The sequence below is a fragment of the Drosophila erecta genome, unplaced genomic scaffold (assembly GCF_003286155.1).
Source record: "Drosophila erecta strain 14021-0224.00,06,07 unplaced genomic scaffold, DereRS2 tig00000021-arrow-pilon, whole genome shotgun sequence".
NCBI classification, from domain to species: domain Eukaryota; kingdom Metazoa; phylum Arthropoda; class Insecta; order Diptera; family Drosophilidae; genus Drosophila; species Drosophila erecta.
In genome coordinates this window covers 7,690,862-7,715,238 of record NW_020825198.1, presented here as the reverse complement: position 1 = coordinate 7,715,238, position 24,377 = coordinate 7,690,862, and the positions used below count along the sequence as shown (strand labels likewise).

The window sequence follows — 24,377 nt, the reverse complement described above, 5'->3', positions numbered from 1 at the left end:
TGAGTGTCATCGGCTTGGGGATTTGAGATCCGAGGAGCTGAGTCGGTGCACTTTGAACCCAAATGGGGATCGAATAAACACCTGCCAGCTCATCGCCGCGAGTAGGAAACGCGCTCCTGCGAACAATGAAATTAATTAATTGCGACAGCCACTTGAATTTCAATTGAGAACCCATCGATTTGCTAATCGCATTAGCCCTTTAATTCGAAATAGTTTGCCATGCAAAACAGCAACAATGGCAAGTGGATTGGGTTCGGGTGGATAAAGCTCGAGTGGTTCTGTGTGAAAAAGGTAACTCGGTTGGCATTCAACACTTGTCAGCGAACTCCCTTCAAGCCGTTCTGCACTGGAAATTTGTTTATAGTAAACAAAGAATAGGAAAATAATACAGTTTACTAAGGAATTGAAGATATCCAAAGTAATAGTTGCATGCAACTAGTAATTGCTGCAGCTTTTACAACCCTCTCTATAGTGCCTCTGACTAACAAATTTCTATTGATCAACACATTTTTTCTATCTGTAGCTGTTCACCTGGTTGTTCTTTTTGGTCTGCAACCTAACGAGGTTTTCGTTGAGAATCACACTGCCATTGTCGTTGCGAAGTCGCGCAGTTGTCGACTATTGTAATTGGTTGCCGCCTTGTCTTTGAGCAAAAATATTTAATTAACGCCTTTTGTAGTTGGATGCGATGCTCGGCTGCTTGTAATACACTCCCAACAAAGGGCCACAAAAGGAGGCACAAATAAATCGCAAATTTGACAAACCAAGCGCATGCAAAAGCCTTCATTTGTTTAATTGCCTTTCGTCTAGGTACATCTTGGAAAAATGCCAAAAAATAAAACAAAATAAACAGAAATTGCTTAAACAAAGCGAATTTTATAGAGCTGGGCAGCTCTCCAACGTAATTTCGTTACAGGATTCAATTAGCCAAGCCAAGTGGGTAAAAATATTGTTAAATTCAAAATCCACTCTTAAATTGGATCAATTTTTGTGCAGAATAGGTTTCTGGCTTTCTCGGTTAGTTTGCAAAATTAAATAAAAATCGAACCTGGCCAAATGTAAACAAAGTGAAATTGGGAGATTGCAAATCGTACGACTCCAAGTCGATGGGGTTGGTGAATCCTTTTGCCCCATGCGACTTTGTTCATTTGTGAAGAAAAAGTAATTAAAAGAGTAACTTGTCGGGATTAGTAAAAACATTTTAATTTAGTTGCCATGCATAACAAAGAGTGGCGAAAGGGAGGCGTTAAGGGAAATGGCAGCAAGTCAAACTGAAATGGGTCAATAAATCCGAGCTTAATTTTATTGCTCTGCACGCTTTCTTCATCACCATCCCCCTCCCCCTCCCCCTTCCCCTTCCCTTCCCCTCTCCATCAAGCCATTCTGCTGAGCGAGACGAAGAAATATAAATCGCAATGGTAAACAAATCAAAATAAATGAGTAACAAAAGCAAGCCATGGCCGGGCTATGTGAGCTTTCCCATTTTCCCAGGCACTCCTCCGATGTGCTGACAAGCTGACAAACTGACTCGAGACTCCGAGGGAGTCTGGCAATCTGCCGAGGAAACTCGGACTCGGACTCCGAGGGCCCGGAAAAGCGGGAAAAGCTGCAAGAAAGAAATTATAGTGGCTGAGCAGGGATTGAGATACGTAAACGTACACGGATTTCGATTGCAATTGCGATTCCGATCCCTAGCTCCACATTGAGCAAAAAAGTTCACTAATAGAGGGGGATATTGCATTTAAAATGTTCAAATAAGTTGTATCTGAATATGAACGCAATTCGTTATTGAATAAAATGTACATAATTATAATATAGTGGGTGTGTACAGAGAAATTATTCTTAGTAATAAGGATCCATTTGGCACCTACTACCACTTCAGCTAGTGTTTTTTGCCAGTGCATATTCGCCCGTTTACAACTGCAACATTATTGGGTCCACAACAAACATTGTGTACATTTTGGCTCATTTCAATAAGGGCACAAATTTTACTAGCCGGACATGTCAGAAAGCAGTTGCTATTTTGATGGCAGCGCCGGGTTGAACCATATAAATTCGCATTAGAAATGCACGAGTTGATTTGACTTTCATTTTGGCTGTGAAACGAGCAAACAATGCCCATTGAGCAGCAGCAGCAGCAACAAATGCAGTTGCAACAAAAAAGAGGGCAAACAAAGTGCAGCAAGAGGTAGTTACAGCAACAACACTTACTGCAGCTGCTGCTGCTGCTGCTGCTGCTGATTTTGTTGTTGCAGTTGCACGTTTCGCCGGCCTGCGAAACATTCATTTCCTTGTCCTGGCATCGAGTCCTTCCACTCAATTCCCTGGCTCCTTTGTCCTGGCCCTTTTTACCCAAGACTCCTGCTTCTGTCGTCCCTACTACTTCGTCTTTTTAAATGCGCGTAAACTACTTACAGGCGCATCCGGATACTCCTTTTCAGGCGCTTACAATGTGAATCAGACGAATAGCAGTGGGATATATTTATTCTCAGCTAGGAAAAATCGAAATTAATTTCGAAAATTCGATGGTTACATACAAATTTCTTAATAAAGTTGAAAATATCCTGTTCCAATAGAAAAACTTCCTACGAAGCAAGCTTATTATCTGCAAGCAAAAGTTCCAGATTGTTGATATTTCATAATAGCTACCAAGAAAGAATTCGAGAGCTTTTAATTCCAATGCAACTGTTTAAGGATGGCAATATTATATATTTCTTGGCCAGTGAGCAAAAACAAACTGCCGGCAAACATATTGCGAAAGTGCAAACAGCGAGCATAAGATGCGTTGAAAATCCTTTATCAGTGAAATTATTTGCCCAAGGACAACAGCAACGGCAGCGAGGGCAGAATGGAAACGAAAATGAAAACGGCTCTGGCGAAAGGGCCAACAGCGAGTTGGCCAAAACAAACCGACTTCCATGATATATATATATATATATTTATACTGCTCAAACCCATTCGGCTGCCAAATGTGTTGGAAAATTTCTCGCTGCTCGCGAGATGTTCGAGGAAAAATCTCCGTGGCGATTTCTGCGCCAAGAAGCGTGCTACACTTTTCTTTAATGGCAGTCTCAGTGCTTTTATGTCATAAAAATTGAGCAAGGCGAGTAAATACAAGTATATATACTATATATCTGTGTAGAGGGACGTTTTTATGGCCGGCGTTTTAGAGGCGTGGCGCATCCACCTGCAGTTCAGACAACGCGCTGCATTATTTAAAGGAACCCAAACAGGAATGGAATGGAACTTGGAAGCCGAGGAGCCACCGAGCTGGATAGCCGGGTCAACAAGACGCCGGCAACGAAGGCAACGCGGCGAAATGCAATTAAAGCGCCGCTCCGCATCCAGAAACCTTTCAAAAATCTACTTGCGAAGTTTTCGCATGCATTGGCAGACAACAAAAACAGCAGCGAACTGCAAGAAATGAGAAGAAATCGAGTGCTAGACACTGAGAAAAAACAGTCACATGACTCAGTCAATAATTTTGATAGCTTGAAGCCAAGATACTAGTTATTATAAAGAAAGATTAAATCTATTTCATTTTATTTATCTACCTAAATGCCATTGTAGTCTTGCAAATTAAATATAGAAAGTAGGACATTGTTTTCTCTGTAGAATCGCAAAACAGTGCAGGACACAACTGGCAGACAAGTTCTAAAAATACTAAAAATACTTAATTTAGCTGAAAATGTCGCTGGCTTTTGTTTTGCCATAGCACGGCGCACAGCAAGTTTACAGTTCCTTCCTGGAGATCGTATCTGGAGTCCTGGGGATCCCCAACCCCAACCCCCTCGTCAGCGATTCCGGCAGGCTGTTCTACGTGCCCCGTCAAAAGAGTACAGGTGTGTGTGTGTGCCAGCTAAGTGCAAGGATGTACCAATACATGTACGCTCGTGGCCATATAGGTGTGTGCCACTCGGCGAGCATTAGAAGCGCTTATGACAAACGGATATTAAGTTCAGCAGTCACGTAGCTCAGGTAAAATTCTTTTACGATAATTTTTGGTAAAAAAGCTATGGCAAAACAAAGGGAAACTGCAAAACAAAAGCAGCAGTCCTGCTGCAGGATGCCCGAAATTGGCGAATGTGCAAAATGTGCAAGGTAAATTTCGTGGAATTGAGAGGAGAATAAAACATTTTGGCAACCAGGAAACTTGTATTACTCAAGCGCAAGGCTTCATTACGCACTTTAAGGTAGTACGTTTTAACGGCGCTTGCAGTGGGAAATTCAAGTCGGAAATTTAAAGTTCAACGAAAGAAATGGGCGCGGGGAATCCAAGCAACATGCAGATTAGTAAATGTTGCAAGCCAGCAAACCAGCGCCCAAAACCGCAGGGGAGATGGAAAATTTGTTCGGACGTTTCAGGTTAGGGATTTTCAAGTGAAGCCCAGTTCTGCTTAGCATTAACCTTTAGGCATTTGTTTTTTGGGCTTTTCCTAAATTTAAGAAGAACTGTTCATTTATTTTAAGCAATTTAATAATACTGTGTAATTACCACTTTAGAATGCACTAAATGGCTGCCTCCCCCCACACACAATTTGTAAATCAGATCAATTAAAAAGGGGCGGCACAGCTAAGCTCCGTTCAATTTGGCCGATTAAATTTTAAGCACTATTTATTGGGGCAAGAGTTAAGTGTTACGTATACGCCGCGTCGGAGTGGGTAACTTTTCCACTTTCGTGTTCATTTGCAATTTGTGTTGCAGCAACAACAATTAAAGGACTTCCTAAACATACAATATTCTCTAGTCCTCGGCCCGAAAAACCCCCCAGTTCCCCTCCAGATCCCGCTTCATCCAGCAGTTAACAATTAAGTTAACAGTTCTCTGAGTGTGTGTCTGAGTGTTGGATTTTGTATGCGCCACCGTAAGGCGAAGTTTCACACCTTGTTGGGCACGGAACTATGTGCACACATATGCACATTGCCATCCTTTGGCTTAATAAATTCTTACAACGTATAAATATTATTTAATTAATTTCACAGCTTTAGCCAAAATACAGCAGACAAGTTTCGCAACTGCGATGGCAATTTGAGAGTTTTGCAGCTGTGCAACTGCATTTTGTTGTTCGGTTTTTGCACTGTTTTGCGGTTGGAATTTCCCCCGTTTTCGGGTCCCATGCAGAAGCTTCCCCATTGGGGTTTGGTTTTTGGTTTTTGGTCGGGCTTTACGGCCATGGGATTGCCAACAGCGTGGGGTCCCACTCCCTGGTGCCTTCCACTTTCAAGTCCGAATCCCTGTCAGTGGGTTCATCTATATGGGGGCCACGTGTGCGGTTTGTCCGTTGCCCCTGCTAACTTTATTACGATTATGTCGGTGTTTGTACGGGCCTTGTTAATACGCTTATTGCCGCTTTTTCCCTCTCGACCACTCTCGGCTCGTGTGTTCATTAAACGAGAGTTGATGTTGCCTTTTAAAGTTTTGCAACCACTTTGGCCATCTCAGCTCCGCAAATTGCCTGCAATTAGATGCCTTTAATAAAAAGAAACCAGAGCAAAGCTAAGCACAAAAATGTTGTTGCCTCCTCGGTTCTGTGTTGTTCTGGAATTGCCAGCAATTATTTAATGGTCCTCTAATAGCCAACATCCGAACGGGGCCATAATAGCGGCCCACAACGAGCGGCCGACGTTAGCTTAATATTACGGCCAAAGTGGGTGGGCAATCCGAAAAATGTACGGACGAATGAATGATGCCCTATTAAAGGTGTAGGATTATGGCCGGAATTCTTGGGCAAGTCCGATTATCCACAAATAATCTGCAACTACGTGGACTTTGTAAAGCTCAGCTCTCGACTTTCCTGGGATGGTTTAATTGTTCACATTTAAAACAAAAGCCATCTATGAATATATCTTTCGTAATTAAACTAGTGGAATATATACTTTATAGCTCTATTTCATTTGGCCATGGAAAAAAACAATTTGAATAATGGTATTATTTTCAATCCTGTTACAAAGACCATTGTTATATTTTAAATTCACAAATTTATTAGTTTCCGCACTCTCGATTTCCGTTCTCTTAAGAGTATTAAGGCTCGTTGATGCCTGCTTGGCTAACAAAGTTCAAATAAAAAGCACACAAATTATTACAGAATGCCCCTGGGTGGCAGAGACACGCCCACTTCCTGTGGCCTCCTCTAATTGCCGAGTGCCATAAAAATGCGTTTGTTGTTGTGTCTCCGCCTCATCTTCCCATTCCCATCCCTCAACCAATACGCTTTGTGTGCCTTATGGGGCTGATGGTGGTGGTGTGAGATCCTTTCCGCAGGACTCCCCTTCCAATGAGCAAACGCGTTTGTTTATATTTTTTAATTTCTTGTGGGGCGCAGCAATAACGCGTGGCAAATACATAAATTCGCGTCAATTAATAAGGAATTGTGGGGCATGGCGAAATGCGAAACAAAATGGCAAAAGCTCACGGCACAGATTATTACACGTGTGTGAGCAGGCGGCGTGGCTGGGAAATCGGTCTGCGTACTTCTACTTAATTGCACACTAAAGAGGTTTCGGGCCGCGGAGTTGGGACGGGGACTCCGGACCGGGCTAAATTACGATGCATTTAATTGCTCGGATTTGGTGCACAGATTTATGTCCGCGCCACTAAGTGGCCTGCTTAAGGCTTAAATGGCCCGGCGACGTGAACGCGCCAAGGACGCCAGAGCAGCAGAATGCCAGAATACCGGAATGCCAGGACACCAGGACGCGAGGACGAGGAACGCACACGGAGTGAAAGTGAAATCGCTGCCAGGATATGAGTCATGTGGCCCACCAAGCCAAGCACCTGTCTACGTGCTCCGGTCGCCACTTGGCCAACAAAAATGGCCAGCACTTAACCCATTGTGGCTGAACGGTGGAAAGAATCACAGCATAGGAATCTTTTTCAAGTAAAATCCAATTGTCAACCATTCATTGGCCCACTAAAATCACATAAATTGGCTACAAGAATTTAGAACATTTCGTTGCACAGATAATATCAAAACCAAGTCTTATTTATTGATTTTTCCTTCAAGAGTTAAATTTCTCTAAGTAAAAGTCGCGTTGAATAGTTAAAAACTTTCGAGTCATATGAGCACAATACCCAACCATTGTCGGAATTTAACTATCTCGAAGTCATCAAACATTTGTTGATACTTATACTGCTCGTGGCTCTAAGCAGGTTGTAAAAACTCTGCAAACAATAATAATATGAGGGACCTATATATGTTACCGAAGAATAACCAAACCATTTGGACCCGCACTTTACGCAAAGTTCTTATTTAATTTCGTCAAATCACCAAGCGCGAAAACGACTCGCAAATTAAATTCTTTGAGTGCGGATTCATCAAGTGCAACCGCTTTGAATCCATAAAACTTTAAAACTTTTTACTTAACTTCAGCAGAAGGCAGAACGGGTTAATTGGCAGAGCAGAAAGCAATTCCCATATGAGATCTGGGTGGTTCTAGTTGGTTTCCATTGGAAGGGAATAGGGGAACTGTCGCGTTGCCGTTCTAATTGGAGGTCGGCGAGCCAGCAGCATAATTTTAATTTAATCTTTTTCCTACCGCACACAGGGTCGTCGCGTGGGAGAGCTCAGAAAATCAGTTTAGGAATGTAAATTGATTTTGCGGTAATATGCAATTTAGTGCCCAGACGAGCGGCGGACAAGGGTTGGTTGTGCAGTGGCCAATGGTGCGTATGCGCAATCTTGGGTCAGCAAAGTTATGCGAGTGGGGTCAGCAATTTGAACAATTTAAGATATGGTGCACCATAAAAAAGCAAACTATAGCAAGTATTCCTGGGCCGGCCGTATAAAGTTGCCGAAAATAAACAGAAATTACCAGGCCACCGCCGCAAGTAAATAAAAATGTTCAAGCAGAAAAGCTGCTCAAAAGAAACCGAAAGCAAGGAGGAAAACACAGGCAGTTCTCGTCGCATTACGCATGAGGAATTTTCGCTTTTTAAATTCTTGAAGTAATGCAAATTAAATTTAAATAGCAAATAGGCAAGAGGCAAACACACAGCACAACAACCAAGGGAATTAAGAAAGCCAAGGAGCGCAGCACTTTGCAGGATAGAGCGGCGGGCAGGACATTCTGGGTCCAGTTGCTGGCATGAAACAAATTTCAAAGACAAATAAGCGCCGAAAACAGCAGCAATTAATTTGCTCCCACCGTGTGATGGTGTCCTGCAGGATAAAGGGACCTTCGGCCAGACAATTGCCGGGGCATTGCGGGGGAAACTTTCTTTCTGCCCCAGTCTGAGGCTCCAACTTTTCGGCGCAGTTAGCAAACCGCACGGCCAACTGCGAAACGGAGCAAGAACCTACGAGCGACAGCCACAACAGCTACTAGCAACTTAGGGCCAACAACTTCAAGTTGTTTCGTAAGCAAACAAACGCACCCACACACGGCAACAACAAGGAGCAGCCGCTGCGAGGCGCAAAGGACCAAAAACAGGAACTGCCGACTGGAACCGGAGTGGCGGTAGTAGTAGGAGTCGTCGGGTAGATAGCGCAGGATTTGGCCGAGATGCGAGGCTGGAGTGGAGCGTGCGACGTTTCCCCGCTTGACTGCCGCTTACATTTCACACATCTCAGCTATTTTTGCACTGAGAGAACTGTGTGATCTGTGGCAACCAACCCGAAAATTGGGTACAAATGCGTGTTAAACTATGTAAACTATATATTTTGATGTCTGATTGATGTGTGCCTGAATATACACGTAGTTTTCAAAATCGGCAAATATTTAACGGAAATATTTTACTTCAAAGAAGATGGTATGCCCACTAATTGTATACTTGCTGTTCATACAAGCAAACTGAATTATTTCTGACCGTGCAGCTGCTCTCATTGCTGCGGAATCGCCCCGCATGCGGTTTAAATTCAAATTTGTTGGCAACAAACAGACAATTAATTTCGCATATACCATAGATGTGCTGAAGGCGCTTTTTGTTTTGTCCTGCCACCAGGCCTCCAGCCCTCCAGCCCTCAGCTCCCTGCCCCCCCGAATATATATGTACACTCGTACTCCGTCTACAACAGCCAACTTGTCGTTGTCGCTGTCTATGGCCCGCAGGCATAATGGGCATCTAAGTGCCGGCACAGGCAGACAACGCGGTTACTGCTCCTCCAGAGCTCCGTTTTAAGTCGCACCCCCACATCCTGGCAGTCCTGCTCCTCTGCATATGTGCGGTGTCTCAAGGCTTTGGCCTACGACCGCGCCCACTTTTATTAGCTCAATTTTTTGCCGGCGCCCCACGCTGTGCGTTTGCATTTGAATTTTAAATGTTATTACTTCTTTTAAATTGATCAGCATCAGCATCAGCATCAGCGCGACGAGGGAGGCGAGCGAAGTCGCCAAGTCCTGCTAATTTATTCATGGCAAATAATTGTTGGTTAAAAGGGCGCAAGAATGTAGCCAAGTAAATGGATGCTAATCTGCATATGCTGCAAATTGAAATTGGACGGGGGATAGAAAGAAAAGCAGTTTTATTCAACGGCGGTTTTTGGATTTTGTGGGGGAAAGGAAAAACCTTGGGCAAGGCCCAAGTGGACATCTTGATCACCATGTCTTGGATACATCATCCATTAACCGAAATATAATTAATTTCTAGGACTGGTTTGAGTTGTTTGCACAAACGTCAGTCCCCGAGAGGACCTCTGTTTGTCCAGGATAATGCCCGCGCGGTGTAGTTGTTACCGAGTACATAACTTAAAGCCAAAAGCAGCTCCTACACTATTCTGCGTTAAATTCCAGGACAAACAGACCTAAGGACATGTCAAGCGCAGCACACAAACAAACAGGCAAACAGGAGGGGCAAACCAAACACCCACACATACGCAGGGTGATCCTGGAATCCTTGAATCCTGGGCTGCGAGGTGTTGGAGCCATAGACAATGATTAAATGATGCCCATCATTCATATGCAAGGCATGAGCGGGAATGGGATTCTGCGGATGGACTGCTGCTGCGGGTCCTGTAATGTAGTGCCATAATCCTTGGCGCAATTTTTGTGTGTACGGAGCAATATGTCGTAATATCCGGCGCTGCCTGTTTTTATTTGCCACGCACACATTCGTTTGGCCTACGCAAGGACATATGAGCTAACTGACAGCCATTCGCCTGGCCAAGTTTTTGCCCTCCTTTCATTTTGCGGGGTGGCAGTTGAAAGTACTAAGCGTGGCTATGATTTAGCGCTTTATTATTTGTCGGCTCCCTTTGCTCGCATTCCCACATCCAGCCAAACCAGCAAAACCATTTCAACAACCTGGCCAACTTGCTTCGACGTGACCGTGTCTCGCTGCTGCTGTTCTCAAAGCACCGCCGCTTTGTAGCCACTTCATCAATTATTCTTAAGCATAAAATATTTGTCACTTTTACTAAATTTATTGTGACAAGGCTCGTGCACACCTATCACAGCCACACACACACACACACACACACACAAGCGGAGCCGAGCGCCAGCGAAAGGACACTTTATAAGCAGCTCTGCATATGAATCACGTGCGTAATGGCAGAAGGAAACAGGAGGGAAAGGACTCCTTTGGCCTGCGATTGCGTTACCTGGCTCAAGTGGACAGCATTTTGCTTTGTTTACCCTGCAGGAAAAGTAGAGAGCTCCACTTGGATTTTGTTTAGTTCCTTAGAAGAAATAAGTATATCTTACAAATTTATAATTCTCCAAATGTTTGCTACACTTGCATTTCATTTGGTGAACTCATTTCGAAAGACAGCTTTCCGTATTTTATTATTATTTCTGTAGTCCTAGCTTCTAACCCAGATCCCATTACTTTCCCAGGGCATCTTGACTTCGTTCCGCTTGCTCAGACTTCTGCAACTTATATTTTCATTTCCAGGTTTGTTTTGCTGGCACTTCCGCCACGTTTTGTACGCCATATATTTTAACGTCCTGCGTATTTGCCTTTATTTATGCCCTGGCCAACCATTTCCACACTCCGTGCTTTCCGCACTTTCCGGACTCGCGGCCCACGTGGCGTATGTGCGATTTGAGTGCTGCCCCAACTCGAAGCGCATTGAATTGAAACTCGCGGAGGACGGAAGTCGGTGTCAAGTGTCGCGGAAGCTTTCTGGCACTTCATCAACTTTGAAGTAAGCGTCCGCCCGCCAGGTGGAGCCACAAATCAGATAAGCGAGCACGCGATTAATATTTTTCGAGTCTGCTGGCTTTTCTTCACTTGGCTCGCCTTTGTGGCCGAATCAAAGTGACTTTTGCTTGAAGTCACCGACGACGACACAACATTTTGTAATTTTCGTCATATTCAACGGGCGTGCTTGGTAGCGGAGGGGCGTGGCCGGGGTCAAAGGCAGCATGCAGCAAAAACCCATTTAATCCCCTCGTGCCCCAGAAATGGGCCCAAAGTAAACTGTTGACATTTCAGCCTCGGCTTCATGACACCCCAAAGTGGGCGAAAAGGTGGGCGTTGCTGCTGCTGCTGCTGCTGTTGCAGGACATGAACGTGCTGCTGTCGTTGCAGCTGAAGTGGATGTGCCTCCAAAAGGACGGGAGCAAGCGATCCTCCTCATATCATCACCGCCCGCTTGCCACGTGTTTACTAAACACATACACAAAATGCTGCAGCAGGATGCGGCATGCTCCTCGTTTCCGGCCAAAACAACTTTACAAATATTTTTGAGGCCTGTGGAAAGCGAGCAGCTAAATGAGAATTACAATTGTGGAGCTGAGTTGGGGAAATAATTGCAAGGTACTAAAACATTTGAGCATAAAATGTGATTATAGGTTTGAATGTACTTAAAAGTAATCCAAGTCTTTCAAACATAATTTAATGCTGCAGGATCCCCAATTTTTGAAAACATTTGGCTGCTTGTCAGTCATGATTTTTACTATTGTAGTTTTCCACTGTGTAAGGGGTAAGTTACAACATATAGTATCAGCGGAGTCTGTGACTTTGATGGGTGGCTGGTGCTAGGGAATGTTTTTAGTGGTTACGTCCCACCAGCAATCAGGTGCCAACTTGCAGGCGAAATGCAAATAATTTTTGTTTTATCTGTAACGCGTGCATTTTCTTTTTCCTGCTTCTCAGTTTGTTTGCCGAGCTTCCTTTTCCGTTGATTCTGATTTGGATTTGGGTTGCTAAAATGGTGATGTGTTGCTCCCCATGCACCACGTACAATTTCTATTATAGTACTACTAGAACTACCATACTTTAGTAGATACATTTTCACTCAAGTGATACCAAAGTGGGTTTCTATCATAACCCATCGGTTTGACATATATCCACCCACACTAGCCAATAGTTGACATTCAAAGGCACCGATTGAGGCAAAATGCAGACTGCCAAAGAAATTGATTTGATTTAAAGTGGAATCGAATGCCGCTTACAATCCTCCGCCTTTTAACCAACTTTCCTGCAATCTGCATTGACTGAATGTGAATCTGTCGACGTTAAGCCGATCCTGGTATCTGTTTCCGTGGCTTCTATTTCGGATTTTCCCCCTTTATCCTTTGTCGATTTGGGTTGAGACTTCTGTTACACATTTCTGCGTATAGCCAGGCAAATGAAAATTCATTTTCTTCGTTGTCTTTGGCCGTGCACTTCTTTATCCTTGTTTTCATAACTTTTGCGCTTGCTCGCACGCAAAATAAAAAAATGGCTAAACTGGGGAAAGCCGAAGTGCGGCTTTTGTGGTTGTGTGTGTGGAAAATCCGCATCCGCTGCTGCATCCACATCCGCAACTATACGGCTCATGGGCTGTTATGGCAGGAACTAGTTGCATTACCCACTTTTTTTTTTGTTTGTTTTTGATTCGCTGAACGGGACCTTAACCCCTCCCGTGCGTGACTGCCGCCGTAATATTTACTGATGCCACGCCCACTCCGGCCCTTTCCACCCTCCGGAGAGCGCTGTCAAGTGCACTTGTCGGCGTCATGGCTATTTGGGTTCACAAAATAAAAAGAAAAAATTGGGGCGGGGGAAAACCCCCTTCGAAAATGGTGGATGTAAGCCCCCACTGTTGACTGAGCCGATTCACTAAATATTTACCTTGCAGCTGCGTCAGATTTACTTTTATTTGCCCGAACGCTTCTGGAATTTCAATATTAGTTGCGAAAAATATATAAAATGCAACAGCTTATAATACCACAAAGGTGGGGTGACGACATCGGAGGGGCAGCCGCTGCACTCACGTAACATTTCAAAGTGTAGTTAATTGATTTTGCAGCACAATGCCAAGCGCAGAAGTATGTGCCCCCCACACCCACACACACACACACACACAAAAAGAACCACCCACCCTGCAGCACCAATACCAATAGCAATTTTGCCAACGTGTTGACAGCCACCCATGAACGCCGTTTTGTATGCTACACAAAAATTGCTGCACTTGTTTGCTCGCTTTTTACATAAATGCCATAAATTGCGTGTTGTTGTCAGTTGATTTTTCGGCAAGTGGCAAGAGGCAAGAGGCAAGAGGTTGCCGCACTGCAGTTTTCAGTGTGAAAAGTGTCGCAAAAGGAGTTGCCAACGCCCCCTTTTCCAGGCGCGATAAATAAACAAAAATTGTGTTTGTTACCCATGAATATGAATAAATATTTGTAGCAGCTGCAGTTTGCAGCAACAGCATGTGCCGGCAAAAATGAAAGTGTCAACATTTAGGCCAGCTAACTGATTGCTTGAATGACTAACTGACTGATTGACTGACTGACTGCCTGACTGACTGACTGACGGTTGTCGTTGCCAACAGAAGTTGCCAAGAGCTGTAAATGGCACAAAACTTGTAGCCATCGACATTTTTTGGCAAATTGTTAAAGCGAAATGTGATTGAGTAGTTGCAGCCTGATAGATTGACTGGCAGTTCCTTCGATTGAGTGCAACGCTGAGTGACAGTTTCCTAATGCAATTTGCTTTTCCTGGTAATTATCGGATAGCGGGGAAGTCTGCATTTTCAGGCGTGAAAAATAAAAATTGTACGACAAATTATTTACTGTCTGGTTCAATGGCAGCTGGAAAATTACACATTTATGGTTATCAATCGATTGACAGCCGTAATGCGCTAATTTGAACTTTTGATTGGCAAATTAAACTACAACAACTATTTCCACCTTCAACTTTTGTCCGCCTCTGCAGAAAAGTTTGTCGTTGGCCGTTGCAAGTTGCACGTCGCCGCTGCTGTCTGCCGTCTGGTCAACAATTTTCTCACAATAACATCTCGGGTCGCTTCCTGTGACCCCGACACGTAGATGGGGATACAGCCAATCAAAAGGAAAATAAACCGCAACCAGGGGGAAACGAGGAGAGGAGCTGGAGCAGAGCAGAAAGAAATACAAGTAATATGCAAGCATTTTATGCACTTCGACAACTGCCAGCCATGTATTTCACAATTTCCACAATGGGAGTTGGAGTGGCTGGCTAAAATACACAGCTAGAAACGTTTGAATTGAATTAATAAAAAACTTTTACTCCATGAATTCATTTTGATAAATGTTAAGTACTTATTAATTAGACCTAGTTCTTACTGTGCAGATCTATATTTCATGTTTGATTACTTGGCTTCAATTATATGGTTTCCGTGTAGCAACATATTGGTCAGCAGAAGCTCTGGCATATCGAGATGAGCATGTTCAGCCACTCACGTGCTACATGCTTTGATTTCTTTTGTTACGTTTCATTACAACAATCGAGCTGTCTCTTTTGCTTTGGGTAGCCACCTCTCTTTCGCTCTCCTTCAGTTCGAGTGGCATTTCGTGTTCGGTATCGATGAAAACACACACGGACACTCATCGTAACACACCGGAGCGTTGTGGTTTTGATTTGCAGTGGCCAAGATTCTCAAGAGTGCTGCTAGAAAATTTCATTTTATTTAAAGCCCCAGAAACAAAAGGCAACTTTTGCATGCCAGCAACACACAACTCGTTGACCAAAAGCCACACATCGTACGGGAAAATCAGCAATCCATCCGAGGCAGGACCATTGGTAATCGGAGAATTGCATCAGACCCTTGGCCAGTGGCCATAGACAGCATGCATCATGCACTCTTATTATTATGCCAAATATTTTTTCTATATCCCCCAGTGATGGACTTGTCCACCCTCACCTGCACTGAGCCAAATCGGCAGTGACACTCAATCCATTTCGAAGACATCCGGGCATCCAAGCATTCCGAATGGCAGTTCATTTGTCTTTTCCCGTCTTGCTACCAAATATTGTGGCTTTGCACTTGTGCCAAAAACACAACACACATGTTGAAACCTAATTTATTTAGCAACTAAATCGGTGGCAGACACAGCATCAGCATTAGGAGCAACAAATAGAAGAAAATAGAAATCTATTCGGGAATAGAAACAGGATGAAGTGCGGCAACAATTGCTTTAAATGGCCAGATCTTGTACGAAAACAGGAAAACTTTCCCTTGGCTATGGCTTGGCTACTTTATTACTTAAGTTTGCGAAATCTAAAACGGATTTCTGAGAAAACTTTGAGCGAGTGCTAAGACAGCGGAAATATATTGTTCGTTAAAATTTATTGGTGTTGCGGAAATGGTGCATGGCCTAATGATTCATAAATAAATATCGCGGAGATGACTAGAGATGTGAAATGTAGTTTAAATGGCATTCATTTGTGGGAATGTTTACAATTTTTGTTAAGATTTTGGATTCAATTATTAAAGAAGAACAATAAGCTATTAGATAATTGAAAGAAGTTTTGTTTTGCAAAAATGTGCTGTCTTCTTTTACACAAATTGTTACAAGCTGCTACTGCTAATTGGTGTTGGCCAGCATATAAGGCAACTTAAGTCATTGGCTTAAAGCACTTTAAAACAGAATGACTTTTTCCTAGGTTACTCTGCACCTTTATCACTTTTACCTTTCCCACTTTCTAGCCTCTCATTTTTTTTGGCTCCTCAGAAGTGTCCGAGACTTTTCCTCATTGTTTTTGGCCCAAATTCGATGAGATTTTTTCGAATACTAACTTAAAAGTGAATGTCCCATGTCGCGCACACACATGAGCACATGAAAATTTACCATTCTGCTTGTTGTTAAGCTGTCTTCCTCCTTTTCTTTCCTTTTCATTCACTTACTGTGCTGTTCTTGTTGTAATGCAAAAAGCGCATCAGGCATTTGTATGCATTAGCTGGCAAAACGAACATTTTATGGCAGCAGAGAGGGGCAAAAGCTGGAGAAAACCGGGGAAAACTGGGGAAAACTGGGAAAGCGAGCCAGGAGAGTTGGGAAATGGCTTTAGCACAAATATGCATGTCGGCACATTCTTGCATAGAATTGCACTTAAATGCAGAAAATGGCACACAGGGTTAGCATAGTATTGGAGTTGAGGGAAAACTGGGGAACGGGCCCGGGAAAACCGAGAAAATGCGGCCATAGCTGGACAAGGGCTCGTTGGGCACTTATAGGGACGTCATGAAAATCAGGAAACAGGATATATTAAGTTTGAGGAATGGCCGAAGCCTGGACACACTAGTGATGTTGCTGTTGTCGCAACAATAAAATAGCCGCAGCAGCAACTCAAGTAGAAGAAGGGCCGTAAAACTTCCCCCTTGCCGCCTGCGACACTTTTTATGGCCACACATAAAACAGCAGCAGCAAAGCAGCAACAGCAGCAACAGCAGCAACAGCAGCAGCGGCAACATGGAGCTGCAGCAGCAGCAACTTTTTCAATTGCCTGCCACAATTTCTATTAGTGTAAATATGCAAAGTACATGAAGACATGAGGCTCAACTTCCGCTGAGCTTGGCAATATAAAATGCAAAATGTAACAATGTTGCTGCTGTAGATGTTGCCACTGCTGTTGCTGCTGCTGCTGATGCTACTGCTGCTATTGGCATTTGCTGCTACAATTGCTGGCCATATTTAAAAATCCCATTCCCAAGCGCTTTTCATATTCACACTTCATTAGAGTGCGGAAAAGAGAAGGTCAGTGCGAAGTGGAAAGAGACGAAAGTGAGCGAGAGTTAAAAGAAATTTAAAGCAGACGTCATTAAATGAATGGAGCGACGTTTGAAAACAGAGAAGAAACATTAGTGAAGCAAATTGCAATGAGCAGGAAAGCAATGCGAAAATTTCGCAGAATGGAAGAGGGGAGGTGGAATTGCTAATGACTTAATATCCTCCACCTATAGAGTATAGATATTCCTTTGAGACTCAGCTGACTGACGGCAGCGTGTTAATTGGAAATGTTTCCCAACCCAATGCCACTCAAAACTCGGCTTAAATAATTTTATGATTTGCTCAATTAAATGCTCCTTTCGCCCTTTATCAAAGCAATTTCATTTTATTAGTCACAAGTTGCTATGTTGGCTATAAGCCGTCAGTTGTGCAATTTATGACGAGTTGCCGCAAATTAATTAGCTTTAAAAATATTTCCTGAGATAAAAACGTATTTATTTGGAGATTAAAGCGCATTTTTTGCGCAAATGTGGGAAAATAAGCAAGCGTTAAACAAATATATGCATCAAATAACTTTCATTAACAGAATGTAATAAAATGACAATCAAATGCTAAGCATCACTTTTTATCAAACTGTATTTATTTAATGTGATTAATGTTCGAACAAATCAAAAATAAATAGTAAAGTTTTTTGTTTTGTTTTAAAGCAAATTGCAATGAATGAGCACACTTTTCTACCCTTCGACTTGATGGGAGGGAAGAGAAAACTGAACTACTTAAAATATTACAATTTTTATCCAGATTCCATTCGGAAGTCGAAGTTCGGACATCGGGGCGCACTTTTGCCTATCGCAGACGAATATGAAATATTAATAGTCCGGCGAGTTCAGGCCATGGTCATGACTCAAAGTTTGCCGCGTTGGCGTTGCGGCATTAGAAATGCAAATTTCACCGTCGAGCGGCCAGACTCTATCACTTTAATGCCTTTCACTGCGATTTGGCCGTCTGGCGACCCACTCTCCTTCTATTTTTTTCCCTCTTTAATGTTTTTTTTCCTTTTTTAACCGGTGAATGCAACACGTGCGCCATAAATCATCTCGGATGGTCGGAATATGGTGGGTGGGTGGCTCTAAGCGCCCGTAGCGAACCAATTTCAAAAATCAAATCAAAAATAGTTTGCCAACTTCCAAGTGCTTTAACTCCCGGCAAACAATGCAACAAATTGCAGTCCGCGCAGGAGGAACTTTGTAATTGTCTTGCGGAGACACGTGGGCGCCATTGCCACGACCATGTCACCTTTATGACGCTGTTGCTCCTCCGCCCTCCTCCGCCCTACTCCCCCCTCCCCCTAGCCGCTCCTTTGGGCTTTTGGCCACAATAGACAGCCATGAGCGAAGTGAGCGTGGTTGGTGTCTTTGGGTCCTTACGATGCGTTGGCATTGTGTTAACGCATTGCTGGAATACTTGGCTATTTCAAGAAAGTCTGTTGTGCTCCGTGCCAAGGAGGCTTGTACGTGGAGGCGGCTCCTAATTTATGAATTTCGAAAATTATAGGAAAATTCAACTCGGCAAATGAGGGAAATACCATGCTTGCATGCCTGGCTTCCCACGCTATTATTCTCTATAATCTTCTAGATATGTAATTTATTAATTCACATTATTCATGGGCGCCTAAAATCGAAATCTATTAATTTTCAACAGTAACTATGCCTGCTATTCTGATTAAATGCTCATGGTTAATGCGCACTAAACTTTAATGAAATTATCTGCTGCAGTTGCCCCATATGGGCCAGTGAATATGCCTGATACCCACTCAGTTCCCCTTTAGTTCGGTTCAACTCAACCGAACTCAACTCAATTCCCTGATGGACACAAGTTTTTCTCCACCGTCGAAATTTAATTGAATGAAAACTTTTTGTCTGTCTATGGGTTCTGTTTCCCCGCCAGCTTAACCCCTGTGTGCCGGCTGTTAATTTGCTTTGAATGAAGTCGAACATGTGTGCCACGCCCCCTTCCTCTGCCAGCGCCCACTCCACCTGGAGCAAGCGTACTGCATATGTGAATGTGAATAGTTCGCTGGCATATCGCCGTGCGTCGCTGCCATTTGTGGGTGCAAATGTCACGTCTACTTGGCCTGCTAGTCGTTTCCGTTGTAGTTGGAACTGTCGTTTTGTTTGCCGCTCAACTACGTGCTGTGGGTGGTTCAAGGGGGTGCTGTTCAGAGGTGGTTCAGTGGGTGGTTCAGTGGGTGGTTCAGTGGGTGGTTCAGTGGGTGGTTCAGTGGGCGGTTCAGAGGGTGTTCAGAGGTGGTTCAGAGGGTGTTCAGTGGGTGGTTCAGTGGGTGGTTCAGTGGGTGGTTCAGTGGGCGGTTCGGTGGATGGCTCGCCGGGTGGGCGGCAGAGCGTGTGCCGTTGACAGGGAGACTGTGTCAAAGGGCCTGACTGCGGCTCCGTCGGATGCTTGATTATGGTGTTAACCCCTGCGTGAACTTGCACCAGGTGTGACCCCTTATCCTCTAATTCTGCATTCCCCACCCTACATTCCCATTCAAATGTCAGCATTTCAATTGGCTCTCGCACAACCCCTGGCCAAAACAGTTTTCATGCTTGTTAGGGAATTCGTATAATGCATAAAGTGTCGCCGCCAACTTTGCGTATACGTAATGTGCAATGTGGCAAACTCCGTAGACCGTGCCGCGATGATGAGCAATTAACAAACAATGCCAGCATTTTCATTTTAACTCCAAAGCAAACAGAGTCCAGTGAGTGAGTGCATAAATGGCAGACAGACAGATAGTTAAAATGGTATTAAAATACTGGACAGCGAATAGGAGTCACTTCCACTTGGGACTAAATATGTCATTTGTAAATAATACACAGAAAAAGGAACTGAAATTTCTACATATTAATATGTGGCTGCTTTTTGAAGCTAAGTACTGCAACAGCTTATTTCAAAAGTAGATTTCTGCATTTACAAACTTTGGTTATAGTTATTAAATTTCCAAACTTCACTTTTCATTTTGTGATGAAAGTTGGTCAAATAATGAAACTTGGCTGAAAAAGTGCTGGCCTTTGCAATAGTCCGAACTGGCAGCTCATAATTAAAAGTCAACTGTTTTATGGCATGACGGGATTCCAGAAAGGGAGTACTCACCAGTGGGAAAAACGCTGACGGGACTCGCAGTGACATGCGACGACCCATCCGCTGGCAGTGATAATTTGGCAGAGGACTCGCTGCTGTCAAATATTTGGGGTCCTGGCAGAACATCTTCATAATGCAAACTATCCGGTTTTATGAACGGAGGAGCCGCCTCGCCGGAAGTTGTAAAGTTATGCTCATCATCAACGTCAGCCGCAAACGGCGTTGCCTCCTGCTGATCCGTTGATGTTGCTGCTGTCGCCGGTGATGTTGCTGCTGCTGCGGCTGCTGCTGCTGCTGCTGCTGCTGCTGCTGTGGCTGCTGTTGCTGTAGTTGCTGTAGCTGCTGCTGCACAATTTCGCTTGCGATTGTAGTATTCGTAGTTTGTTTTCGTTGCTGCACCACTGGCATCGCTGTCATCAGTTGTCGCCGCTGTCGCAGTCGTGGCTATGATTTTATCCTCGACCATAAATTGCACTTTTTTGCGTGAACCCGGCGTGATTGCTGCTCCGGCTGCCGCTGCTGTCGCTGCGTTGGAGGCATTGGGTGTAGGTGTTGATGTGGCCATGGGCGTGCTGGAGGGCGTGGGCGTGGCAGCTGTGGCAGTTCCCGTTGGCGTCGGAATATAGAACTGCGACTTGCCCGCGGGCGTTACCAATCCAGAATTGTCAGCCGGATGAAGTGGCAAAGGAGACATTCCCACTCCAGGCAACTCGAGAGTGGTGGGGCGCTTCAATATGGACTTGATGGCTGGCGAAGTGGGCGTTACAGTGAGCACTGTATAAGCTGAATCATTGTCCTTCTCTATTTTCTCCACTTTGGCTGGAGTCACAGCCATGGGCTTCACTGCTGTTGCTGCAGTTGCTGCAGCTGCAGGAGGCGATGTTGCTGCTGCGGCTGCGGCGACCATTTCCGCTGGCTCATCCGCTTTTTTATTGCGTGGCGGTCGTCGTGGTCCATTAGACGCCGTCGACTCTCCTCCAGAAACCATAATAATTCGCTCATAGCTGTCACCTGGATCGGAGCTGTCGCCGGACTTGTCGCCCAGGCTAATACGCTGGCCAGCTATGGCCGCCACATTGCCGCTGTAGAACTTGCTGGTGCCCTTGCTCTTCCGCTCCCCCAGCTCGTCGTCGTTCAGCTGGGCATCGGCCACATCGAAGTGGTCGTTGGGCCTCCTGAGGTTACTCTGGAGCTTGCCGTTTTCGCTTGAGATCAGGTCATAGGGATTGACATGGCAGCGGAGTATGGATCGCCGGCTGGTAGCCCTCGAGGCCAGGCCGCTGCTCTGGAGCAGGGATTCATTATCCTCCATGAGCCAGCAGTCCGTGGGATCGGGAACTGCTGTTGGAACTGCCACCCCTGGAGATTTCTGGATGGGCGCCGGTGGGGGAGGTGCCCTGGTGCGAGTGCGACCCCGCGGCTGATTTGCCACCGTTTCACTGCGACTACGTGACTTGCTGTCCGCTTCCTTGGCGCTGGGCTCCGGGGACAGGAGTCGCGTGCGTCGCATCAGGTCGTAGGGATCCTTCTGCGGATCCAGAATGGAGGGACGTGATTTTTTCGTCGCACTCACCACACGCATGGTGGCCGCCATGGGGCGACGCGAGTTGCTGGAACCGCTGACAGCCGGCAGACGCACAGTGCCCCCCGTGCCACCAATGGTGGCCAGGGGCAGTCGCGACCCCTTGCACTTCTTGCACACACTCGCCTTCTTTACGTCACGTTTCGTGCCATTGAGATACTCGGCACAGGAGCAGATCACCACGGCCAGAGCTGTGGTTCCTGGCACTCCCTCCGTTGCCGCGAAAATGGCAGCAGCATGTGGATGATATCCGTAGGATGGGCGGGCCGGGATGCCACGCACCGTTCCGTAGATCCACGGCTCCGCGTACTTCATCGAGCGTGAGAGGGCGCTGGGCAGGAACTCGGCGGCGGGAACCGGCGGCAGTTGGTAGGCGGTCACCATCTGGTGGTGGCCATGGTGGGCCAAGTGTTGCTGCTGCTGCTGCTGCTGTTGGAGTTGCTGCTGGTGCTGCTGCAGTTGCTGGTGCTGCTGCTGCATGTGCAGCTGCAGCTGCTGCATGGCCTGCATGCCGCTGACGGCGGCTAGAGAAGCGTTCTTGTCCACGCTGTCACCGCTGCCGAGCGTCTTGAGCCGCTGACTCCACGATTTCTTTGACTTGTCGTACATGAACTGCAGAGATAAAACAAATAATTAAAAATTATTTATTTATTTTATTTTTGGGAAAACAAAAAAACATTCAAATACCAATGGCCTACAAATAGTTCAATTATACAACTTACAAAAAATCATATTGTGAGTAAAACATGATTAAAATAATATATTTATTATTATTATTATTTAATGCTCTTATCATGTTAGTAATTATAAATCATGTTTTACGACGATGATTAATTGTTTATTAGGTATACAAAAAATGTAAGAATTAAAAGGTATTTAAAACAAGACTCATAGCATGAGCATTTTTAAACTGCATTTAAAATGCCAATGTCCGGACGAACCTTTTTGTCCTTGTTGCTAGTGCGCTCATAATACCCAATTTAAATTAATGGCTCCGATGCACTCTGTCCTTTGTTGCTCATCAGCTGAAAACCGCCTGCTGCCTGGAATAAAAGAGATAAAAAGTAAAAAATTATTAAAGCGCAACGCGTCCAGCGGGAAATCCGTTTAGAAAAGTTTTATTATTGAAAAAGTTTAAAATGCGATTATGTGAAGGCAGGGAGGAAGGAGTTTAGGTTTCATCTAATGTTTGTGTTTTGCTTTTCAGTTTGCTAATGAAAAGAGGTCCTAAAAAATCAGTAGATCCAGGATTAGGCAGAAAATTGATCCCCAAAAAAAAAGGTATTCCTTGTTTACCTTAATTAATTTCGCCCAAAGTGATTAAATATTTTCAGCTGTGCCCTTTGCAGCTCAAATCGCATCAATGCTCGAAACTCAATTTGCCCCACACAAGTCCCTCACAATTTCTCACAATTCTGCAGCTCATTCCCACTCCTTGGCTGCCAAATCAAATAAACCAGTCAAAAGAATATAAACCGCATTCAAGGCTCTGCCACTTTCCTTCTTGATTTTTTTTTCTGGTTTTTGGGAAAGTTCTTTTCAGGCTGCTTTCACTGAAGAGTGGAGATTGGCCGAAAGAGCGAGAGAGAAAGAGAGAGAGTTAGAGTGAGTTGGTAGCACCTACACACTGGCTAAAAAGCGGGCAACTTTGTTTCCATTTCGCCATATTAATCAAAATGCAGGCCAAAACTCCCACGCGAGAGGTGTTGGCTGGCCCAGTTCGGACTTGGGCTTGCAGACTCCTGTGGAATCTGGCTTAGTCTTGGCCAGACTTTCTTATTGTTGTTCTGTTGCTGTTGCTGATTTTAGTTTTTCATTTCTTATTTTGGTTTGTTGGCCTGCAAACACGTCCGCGTGCCCCGTTGAAAAATGTTGATAAATGTTGACAATTTTTCCGGCAACCACTCGTGATAAATCTAATTTTTCTCTGGCTCTGGCCCGGCCAGCGCCTTCAACTTTCAGTTAGTTGCATTGTTGTCACCAGCAGTTGTTGTTCGTGTTGTTCGTGTTGTTCGTGTTGTTCCTGTCGTTCGTGTTGCCTGCTCTGTTGTGACTGTTGCTCTCTTGCAGTTTTGATTACATGGCTGCCCTTGTGTAGGTGTGAAATAAAATTAAAAACGTGTCATTTTTTGCTTTATCGCCTGACGCGGTGGCGCCCAAGTCCACTGAGTAAAGTATGAGCAGAGCATGACCCCTGACCCCGCCTGCAGCAAAGTAACGATGTAGCAACATGAACGGGAACAACAGCAACATTGAAAGGGTGTGGGTGAAATTTAAGCCACTTCTGTAGGTTTTGCCGGCTTAACTGATGGTTTCAAGTTGGGGATTGAAATGAAAAAATTACACGAAAATTACCAAAAAATTAAAAAAAAAATAAAATGTTAAATTTGAATGCAGATTTTTAGAGAATTGCTCCAGAAACATTTTGAGGTATGCCACTTCAAAATCCGATTAAGATAAGTTGAGTTATGGACTGTTGAACTTGAGTCTTTGGACATTTTTGAGTTTCTACATCATAACATCAGAAAAAATTACACGAAAATTACCAAAAAATTAAAAAAAAATAAAATGCTAAATTTGAATGCAGATTTTTAGAGAATTGCTCCAGAAACAAATAGAGGTATGCCACTTCAAAATCCGATTAAGATAAGTTGAGTTATGGACTGTTGAACTTGAGTCTTTGGACATTTTTGAGTTTCTACATCATAACATCAGAAAAAATTACACGAAAATTACCAAAAAATTAAAAAAAAAATAAAATGTTAAATTTGAATGCATATTTTTAGAGAATTGCTCCAGAAAC

The 24,377-nt window shown here is 44.3% G+C and overlaps 1 protein-coding gene across 1 annotated transcript in view; it reads right to left on the bottom strand.

The window, feature by feature from the left end:
* The window catches only part of LOC6544082, a 110,364-nt gene that overhangs the window by 8,712 nt on the left and 77,275 nt on the right, over window positions 1–24,377 (bottom strand). Inside the window, exons 5-7 of the mRNA XM_001971903.3 lie at window positions 22,516–22,617; window positions 20,344–22,186; window positions 20,005–20,310 (exon numbers count right to left, since the gene is read on the bottom strand). Of these exons, the coding sequence (XP_001971939.1) occupies window positions 20,005–20,310; window positions 20,344–22,183 (2,146 nt within the window). The 5' untranslated portion in view covers window positions 22,184–22,186; window positions 22,516–22,617. The remainder of the gene's footprint in view (window positions 1–20,004; window positions 20,311–20,343; window positions 22,187–22,515; window positions 22,618–24,377) is intronic.